The 10000-nt window shown below is 41.0% G+C and overlaps 1 protein-coding gene across 1 annotated transcript in view; it reads left to right on the top strand.

Annotated features, from left to right (window-relative positions):
* rabac1 (Rab acceptor 1 (prenylated)) overlaps nt 1-10000 on the top strand; it is a 22280-nt gene that overhangs the window by 6241 nt on the left and 6039 nt on the right. The window contains exon 4 of the mRNA XM_063194032.1: nt 2416-2513. Within this exon, the coding sequence (XP_063050102.1) occupies nt 2416-2513 (98 nt within the window). The remainder of the gene's footprint in view (nt 1-2415; nt 2514-10000) is intronic.

Here is a 10000-nt window from a genome sequence, read left to right as displayed (position 1 = left end):
AGGGTTCAGGATACGGCTTGTGTATATTGTAAAACAGCTCAAGTCAAGTCAAGTCAAGTTTATTGTCAATTTCTTTACATGCACTGGTCATACAAAGAATTTGAAATTGCGTTTCTTGCTCTCCCATGCAGCTCTTACTTTTACTTTTGATCTTTTACTAATCTTTTACTCTACACTGAATGCCAACACTCTTCACACAATAAAAGCCAAAACAAACACACACACACACACACACACACACACACACACACACACACACACACACACACACACACACACACACACACACACACACACACACACACACACACACACACACACAGCATCCTGCTTCACACACACACATACAGTTTATGAGTCATTATGAGACGGACCTGCATAGAATGTGTGTGTGTGTGTGTGTGTGTGTGTGTGTGTGTGTGTGTGTGTGTGTGTGTGTGTGTGTGTGTGTGTGTGTGTGTGTGTGTGTGTGTGTGTGTGTGTGTGTGTGTGTGTGTGTGTGTTTTGTCCTTTATTGCATCGGAAGTGTTGAGTCAATGGCATGTCTATATTCACATTGATTTACACATTCATTATATGCAGCCCGATGTCTCCTCTGTTGTGTCAATGAAGGCCTGTCAAAGTTCTTCCTTAAAAATTCTGTCGCCTAACTCATTATCATACAACAACGGTAAAACAAAGCCTGGGGAGTGTCAGTAAACTCATCCCAACTGTCTCTACTCTGAAGGTTTTTTCATTGCTCCCAAACCCAAGTTAACTACAACACCTTGACTAGGCTTGATACCGCTGTCTTTCAAGCACTCATGGTTTTCTCTATAGGACAGGGGTACTCAATTAAAAGTCCCCGAGGGCCAGTTTTTCAAAATTCCTCCCAATAAAGGGCCGGGCCGGGCTGACACGACACGACCCCCACCAAAAAAAAAAAAATAATAAAAAAAAAAAAATGATAAGGCCTTTGTAATCACAAAACACACGCACTCACACCCACAGCAGATATTTAGTTTCCAGTGACAGGATGGGAGAACATTTCTCTCATAAAGGGCCTGCATTTTTCTGGAGCACTGTGGGGTGAGGTGCCTGCCTTGCTGTCATTGCCACCCACCCTTCAGTATTTTTTTTTTAAATGACATAAGATTATCTTTTTTAAATGACACAAGATTAGCCTATATTTGCAGACTACATTCATAAACATTTATTTCTTAGTGAGAAAACCAATAAGCCTGAAGATAACACTTTTCAAACAAATGTTGCTTATTATGACTTTGTTTATGCAGCTCTCACATGCATAATGAGAATCAGATGCAATAATGGACCCAACAAAGAGGACACATAGATAGGAGGACACCAGGTTTTGCCAACAAGAAAATGGCACATTGATGCAATGTTGATTAAATGCAACAGCCAATAATAAATCATCAAGTTGCTCATAACTTTGTTTGAAATCTTATGAGGGGCTTAGCTTTCCAAACGAACTATTTGGGGACTGTTTAAAAGTGTGAAAAGTTTATCAAGCAATTCGTTTTTAAGTAGGCTACCCCTAGTTAGCTGCCAGCAGAGCTCAAACACAATTTGCCTTCATTTGTGTTAGCAACTAGCTACAGCTAGTGCTAAACCAATTCGAAGTCCTAACACACTGTATGCAATGAAATGTGGACCATTACTTTCAAAAACGAGGCAAAGAGAACTTTGTAAATAATTTATTTACAAGTTCTACCGTACTTCCCTTCAGTAGTCTACCTCACAACAGCCTCTGCCACCCTCATAGTCACTTCTGTTTGGAGCCTGCAGGGAGAAACTGATTGAGGGGGCGGAGACACGGCACGCATCTTCCTAGCGTCTGTGGCGCGATTTCAAAATAAGAGCCGGCAGCGCGATCGGACCAAATTGTTTTTTTTTTTTTTTTTTTTTTTTAAATTTTCAAAATTATTCGAGGGCCACAAATAGATGCCCCGCGGGCCACAAGTGGCCCGCGGGCCGCTATTTGAGTATGGGGGCTATAGGATGTATTTACTCCAGGAGGAAAATGCGAAGGAAATCGTTGTTAAAATCTTTTTTTTTTTTCTTAGTGCGCCATAGTTTCCTCAATGTATGGGAAACACTGATTTTTTAAGTAATTCGTTGTGGTTGCACCAGCTGTCGGCTGAGCCCAAAAGAACGCTATTGTAGCTAATTCCAGTGTGTGCGTGTGTGTGCGTGTGTGTGTGTGTGTGTGTGTGTGTGTGTGTGTTCAGTATCAGCTCTCCCATGCTCCTGATTGTAATGTGTGTGTGTGTGTGTGTGTGTGTGTGTGTGTGTGTGTGTGTGTGTGTGTGTGTGTGTGTGTGTGTGTGTGTGTTCAGTATCAGCTCTCCCATGCTTCTGATTGTAATGTGTGTGTGTGTGTGTGTGTGTGTGTGTGTGTGTGTGTGTGTTCAGTATCAGCTCTCCCATGCTTCTGATTGCGTTGGCGGTCTTCGCTGGAGCATTCTACATCATCCACCTCAAATCCCTCGAGAACAAACTGGTCGTCTTTGGTGAGTACATGTGTGTGTGTGTGTGTGTGTGTGTGCGTGTGAGTGTATGTGTGTGTGTGTGTGACATTTTGTGTGGTTGGTGATGTGTTCATGGTAGCTGTGCGTATGTGTGTCTCTGTGATGTATTTGTGTGTGTGTATGTGTCTGTGATGTATTTGTCATTTGTGTTTAGAGATGTCCCGATCCAGGTTTTTGCACTTCCGATCCGATACCGATATTTTATTTCACTTCCGATCCGATACCGATACCGGCCGATACCGATACCGGCCTATCAGAGTATTTAAATTGAAAGTTATTTAGCCTACTTACTTTCTTGTCACACTCATGGTGAAAAGGGGTTTACTCTTGATAACAACTATCCAGCTGAATTAGGTGAATTTGAGTAATACACAATGATTTGTACTGAGAAACCTGTTAAATACAAATTAGGCAAAATAATACTCAATTAACTACACAAACAAAAATGCCACCAGTGCTCTACTCTTGAAGGAAACCATTGAAAATCCATCAGTGCAAATAATATTCTAAACTGTAAGTGAATGCTTATTCAAGCAGTTTAAGTATTCATCTGTTTTCCATGCAAAGGTGGATTTTTTTGTAGGCTGCCAGCATGTTGACAATTCAGGACGAGTTTACATTTAACATAGACAAAAAAGTAGGCCTAAAGAAAATTCCAAGACACACAGTAGACTAGTAGGCCCTCTCATATGCCCAAAGTAGCCTAAGATCCTCCATCATTATGCCATAGGTAGCCTAATACAGCCTAGATTAATGCCAATAAACAACAATCACAACTTAACAACTGCTACAAATTAATCAAAATGGAATTAGATAAATATCTAAAATAAATCATAAACTAATTTGGACACAACCACTGTCCAGTAGGCTACTATAATATTTATTTACTCAGGTCAGTGGACACAATAACATTTAACAATACCATTTTCTACCGTATGCTTTTGCTCCTCCATGTGAATTAGCACATCCTTAATTTAACATCTGCTTAGCATTTTAGCAAGACGGCATTTTCCATGAAACACTCACACGCGTACACACTCACACGTCGTGGGACAGAAAGGGAGCGGTAACTTAGTGGCTGGGCAACAAACAAACTTTGGGAGATGAGAGGAAAGCGACTCGGAGAGAAGCATGTGAAATCTGAATGTTCAGTGTTTGTAGCCAAACATTAGCGCTTGTTACTGAAATGCCATCTGAAACGCAGGCAGAGTGGCATGAAGCGCGCAATTCTGTGTGTCTGGACTGTTCACGGACACTCAGGACAGTTTAAAGCTTTTTGAAACCACAGACTGAAAAACGTACGTTGCCTGCGCTTGTGAGAGCCGAATGAGAGCTAAGCAGTTGCTCCCACGTGTGTGCTGACGAGAGCTGAAGGTGTGCTGGAAAATGCGAACCGGAGTTTAAGAACAACCACAGTAAAAACTGGAATGGATTGCGGGTGAGCCGGAAAACACGGACCGGACTTTGAAAAAAATGGATTCTGGATCGGATTTGGATCGGATTTTTTCGTGCTTGCCAATCCGATCCCGATACGCATTTTTTTCCTATATCGGCGGCCGATCCGATCCAGATATCGGATCAGGACATCCCTATTTGTGTTAGGGATGCACGATGTGATATCCGATATTGATAATGCGGTTTTTGCAGATAACCGATATTAACCGATACCGATGTTATATATATATATATATATATGTGGGAGATGCATTCATGACATTATGGACTTTCATATTGGGTTAATGGATGCATTTGACCAGTGGTCTGTATTTATTATGTATTTATTTACATAGTAACTATATGTTTAGCTATTTATTGAGTGTATTTGTTGTACTGTATGTGTTTTTTTATTGTAGGCCTATATGTTTTTATGCCGTTCATTCTGCTGTGCTGTAAATCAAATTGCCTTTTAAAGGACATTAACTCATTGGCTGCCTTCGACGTCGCTATGACGTCATTTCGAATAGTGACGCCCCCTGCCTTCGACGTCGTTCGCCGATAATTGCGTTTTTTTACAGCCAGGCCTCGAGGACGGTCTGACCTATCTTCTGTATAAATTTCACGCCTCTAGGCATTTTCTAACTGTTCCTGTAGGTGGCAGAAGTGTCCTTAGGAACAGTCAAGGCAGGGCTTTAGTTCAGTACAAGAGGACATGTCAAGACAAAAACACCCCTTTTTTACTATTATAATATAATCTCAAAAGTAGCATAGCAAAATCATTTTTGAAAGTAAAGCACCTGTGACAGTAGTCTACTTTCTTGCCCTCTGATTATAACACAGGTAGGCTACTGATTTTAGTGTCAGAGCCTGACCAAAAAAAAACCTTCCTCTCATGACCAAAATACAATCCCCTGTTGCTATCTAGCTAGAAGGCATTGTACCTAGCTTGCCCAAAATACACCATGAGATGATCTGTGTGGCAACCTTTCATTTTGGATAATGTGATCAGCCTACACAACATCAGGATGATGCTTACAAAATATCATCTAACAGGAGAATGCACGGGACTAGTGGTGATGTGTCACCTCAGTTGGGAAATGTTTGGCTATAAAGTTTGCTATGCTAGCTAGCTAGCTAGCACGAAATCGCTAACAACTTACAACTAAGCCTAAATAAAGGAGCCTTGGTAAGTTAACTATTTTTACTCATTCTACAGTTATTTTTTATGGATCTGTATAGTATGATCAGCTTACTGTATCATCAAAAAAGACAGGGGGGGTTGCAGATTCTTGGAACAGAGTAGCCTTTGTGTCTGGTCAGATGCTTTCAGCTCACATGAGAAAGCATTGCACTTAGCCTCAGACCAGCTAGCCTTCACCACTCCAATCGGCTTGTGAAATGTTGGATATGTGATCAGTACTTTATCAAAAGAAAATTCATTGAACAATATATGACAAGATCACTATAGCAGAACCATGATGACAGTACTCATCAATCTGCAAATTGTCCGCTCTGCCAAAGAAGCTGCAGTAAGCTACGCTAAGCGGAGCTGCCTGCCTACCTGCCTCCCTCCCCCACAAGACACAACACGGTACTATGGAGGAAATAAACCAGCTGTGATTCGTTCTCCAAGGAGGGGAGAGAGAGAGCACAATCAGAGGGAGAGGGAGAGGGAGGGAGTTCCCGGAGTTAGGGGCACCTGCTGTCATGATCCATTCTGCGCGCCAGCAACTAAACCAAAACACCCTTGTTTTCGAGTCCACCCCCCTTATATTTCAGTATATTAGGTTGAAAAGGTCATACAAACGATCTTTTGTTCAGGCTACAGATGACAGAAGACTCTGTAATAGCATCTGATAGGTTTGGAGTTGTTAGGACGATGCCATTATGGGCAAAAACGTTTGCAGTTATAGTTCTACTTCAAATGGCATTTTCTCAGCTTTTTGGCTAGAAAGCAGCATTTTGGCGAATTCCACTTAATTTCAACAGATGATTATGAAAGAACGGAAAGGGGTAGAGAGACACCGTTTTTTTCTGATGACAGATGAGCGTCTAATCTGTGTTTTGATAGGTATGGTGTTGACATAGACACAGAGCTCAATTTTCTGTGAGCCTCCAAAAAACGCCCAAAATGCTGAAAAATCTCTGGCACTCCGAGGTACTCTTTTATGAAAATGGCTGGCAGCCAATGAGTTAAAGTGGCCATGCCACTCTAATTACATTACCATGTCCACCTTTTTTCCATAATCCTTGGTGTTGTCTGACCTGGTAGGCAACATTATTTTAGCTGGAAAGTTATTTGATGGTGTATTTCAAAGCATTTTATTGCGCCCAAAAACACCTCTCAGGAGAACTAAGCGGTTTGTCCATAATGTTTATGAGGTTTGCACTGATTGGCTCAGCTGTTGCTAGAGAACCACGTCATTGTGGAGAACATGTTCTACTGAGGACTCGCAGGCTGCTCTCAGCCTTTGAGATAAAAGAAAAGAAAAATAAGCGTCGCCGAATTGGCTAAAATTACCTAATGTTAAAATGATTGTGCTGGATACTCCACAGTCCACACTGGCGCAGATTTAATAATGTACAAAACCTTATTGTATTCTGCGCCACTAGATGGCATATTGGGGCATACGGATCCTGGGAGGAGAAGAAGAAGAAGTGCATGTTGTTGCTGCTAGCTACGTACTCACTCTGCCTGCGGTGGATTGTTTTATTCCGTGTCAATTTAAAACTACTTCAGTAAATGTATTAACTTTACACCGAGCCTCTTCATTGCCTACTGCAAAACAACTTTTTGCACCAGTTCGTCACTGATGGCTTATCAACGCGGCGGCATCCTCATCATGGCACAGGTAAGATGCTAACCTACAACACCACTCTATGTTGTATTTTTTGCTTCAGGCAGGTCTTCATATTTTTTCTTCTTCTCGGACGTATTGTGTAGTACTAGGTTAACTTGGTTTCACTCGTTACGTTTGATCCAAGTGGATTTCATTGTTGTTTCAGACACAACGTTTGCACAATGCGTCAAGAAGTAAGCTTATTCCAATGTTGTTTTACTGTGTTCAAAAGTTGTTGAATTGTTAGACATGTCGAAACACATTTAGGACAGACTACCGGTGTGAAAGACTATCTTGGGCCGTAACTGGCGACTGCAGATGTTAGAAGCAGTGGAGATTGGATGTAAGTGTCACTCTTAATCTGGGGTGTATTCATCATTTAGACCAGGATTGAGACTTTCGCTTTGACCAATCACTGTGTTTATCACCTGGAGTCGCCAGTTGATACGGGGGACTCAGTCTGTTACACCGGTTATAGGCCTACACTTTGATTAGTTTATGCATAAATAATACCTGAGAAGATATGCCCCCCTCAAAAGAAAGGAAAGCACAGCCAGAGCTCTAAATTAACATTGCAATCAGCCAAATGCTAGTGAAAACTTAGGTTGGCTGGTACAAAATATAACTTAGTAGCCACTTTGACCCATTGGTGAGTATGCCTGGAGATTAAACATCTATTTGCAATTTTGGCTGGTGATGAAAAAGGTTAATTTGTAGTCTTGAGCACAGCATACCTGTTATCGGTGTATCTCATTATGCTGTATCCTCAATTCTGAAGCATCGATTACTGAAGTGCACACATTTACACTTTATGCATATCTAGGGGTACATGCATATTTTTTTTATCTTTCCATTTATGCTATACCTCCAGTGTAGGCCTATAATGTAATAGGATGTTTATATTTATACATAGATGTATATCATTTTGTCATTGCAGGTTCATCAGAGTCAGGTGGTCAGCACCCAAACTAAAACCATGGGTCATGGTGAAGGATGAGAGACTGTTCTATGTGCCCAGGGTTCGTCAGGATGGTGTCTAAGAATTACATCCTAGCGGCACAGGTAAATAAATGAATAATGAGTTGTGATTAATATTATTTAGCCTACTGGCTGGCATAACATTTTTTAATTCAGACAACATAGTGCTACATTAGGTAATTATTCAATCAGTACTGTAACAGTACAGGGGTTAGACAACGAAACATCTTGGTGTCGGAAGCTGACGCAGAGTGTGAAGGTTCAGTTAGCAGGGAAATAAGAGCACAGTTCAATGCACACATAATGGGTTAAAAAATTAGAAATTCTTGGTGGGCTATCCAAGGTAATGTCTGCATACCACCAAGATGAACCACATCCAACAGGATTAACTGTGGACGCAAGAGGAAGCCTGTCTGATCATCCTTCTTGGTGGTATGCAGATATTACCTTGGATACCGTGGCTCTTAGTACATCATAAAGACTTGTGATCTTGGTCAAATATGCACCAGAATTTTTTTTTAAATGGTGGTATGTCACCCATGCTGTTATGTGCTTTGCTCTTTCTTTGCTCTTTAATTGAGCCTTCACACACTGCTCTTTAGTGCAATGTGCAATTAATGTAGACTGGCCACCAAGGTAGTCCAATTTATCCATGAAACCTCCCACACCAAAATGTCAGGTGTTTTCATTGTCTAACACCTGTATATTACAATGCATTACCATATTAATTTAAATAACATGTTTTCCTTTTTTTATCAGAACAGGAAGCCATCGTGAAGAAGTTGCCGGAGAGGCTTCGCTTGGCCTTTGCCAGCACCTCACTATCAGTGATGCTGGTCTCCTTATCCACCGTGCCTACCCCCACATTCCTCCCTTGATGCATTCATCTCCTGACCTGTACCTGTTGTGGGCTGAGTCAGTGATGACACACAGTAGTTGTGATAATAACATACATGTATATGAAATAACTGAAATGATGTCCGTCCAGGCATTTCCTTTGGTATTTTATTGTACACAACTCAGAACATGTTCCCTGTCTGTCTATATTGAGTCTAGCCTAAAACTAATTACTTTAGTTCTATTGTCTCCAGCATATGTACGTAATCTACGTATCCAGTTACATGGGTATTTTGGTGCCTGGATTAGACTGCATGTAAGTAATAATATGAACTCAGGTCAGGATACCACAGTAGTTCAGATAACCATTCATTAATATAAAATGCACATGTTTTGTATAGGCCTATGTCCATCCCAGGATAGACATCCCCTCGTATCACCTTTGTAACTAAAATACATTTGTACTTTGTGTCTAAAAATAAAGTCTATGAACAACTGAATGATCTGATTAATACATTGAAATGGTGTGGTGCAGACGCTGAAATGGGGAAGTTAATTGGATAAACTTGGCTTGGTGTGCTGGACCTCTGTCTCTTCCATACATCCAATCTCAGCCATCAGATCATTGCTCTTCTCACCTGGAGAAATAGAAAGACATACTTAAATGACCATTTTTAACCCAAACAAGTTTTTCACCGAGAATTGGTTACTGTCCCTGTAGCATTGTGGGGCTAAGTGTCTTGCTCAAGGGCACTTCAGCCATGGTGGAGATGAGGAGAGAGGTAAGGATGGGTTTCGCACCTCCCTAACCATTAGGCCACTGGTGTCTCATTTTGGAAGGCAGACAATTTTGTGAAAACATTAAGTGTTACACTTAACATTAATTACAAGGACAACATGAAGGCTGGGTAGGCATGTGCATGTTATGGACAATTTGACTGCCATTTCATGACAGCATCCTATGAAGAGTAAGAATACTATAGGAAATTCGGCGCTAGAGATGTGTACACATGGTTTACTTTTACATTTAAACCATAACACTGAACTTCATAGCCTTTCTTTTTTACTAAGAGCACTAAAAAATGCCGTGTTTATTATGTACACGTGTTACACAGCCCTCAATATCTCAGCTTAACATAGCGCCAGTTGCTGCTATGGCATAGCTAGGTACATAGCTCTGCATCATTGATGCTTTCTTATGGAAAGCATCTTGAATTGAAAAGTCATCAACACGACACCTTACACTTAAATTGCCTATATTTTACGTATTAAGAGGTTACAGTGTAAAACAAATGTTGAAAGACACTTACCAGGTGCTAGCTACTCGGTGAGTAGTTGGAAGTTTTTTTTCCGGATGGATCCACCTCAGCTTTCTTC

The sequence above is a fragment of the Engraulis encrasicolus genome, unplaced genomic scaffold, assembly GCF_034702125.1.
Source record: "Engraulis encrasicolus isolate BLACKSEA-1 unplaced genomic scaffold, IST_EnEncr_1.0 scaffold_77_np1212, whole genome shotgun sequence".
Classification (NCBI taxonomy): Eukaryota; Metazoa; Chordata; class Actinopteri; order Clupeiformes; family Engraulidae; genus Engraulis; species Engraulis encrasicolus.
Note: the sequence above shows the minus strand (reverse complement) of the source record. Positions and strands in the feature narration are given on the sequence as shown.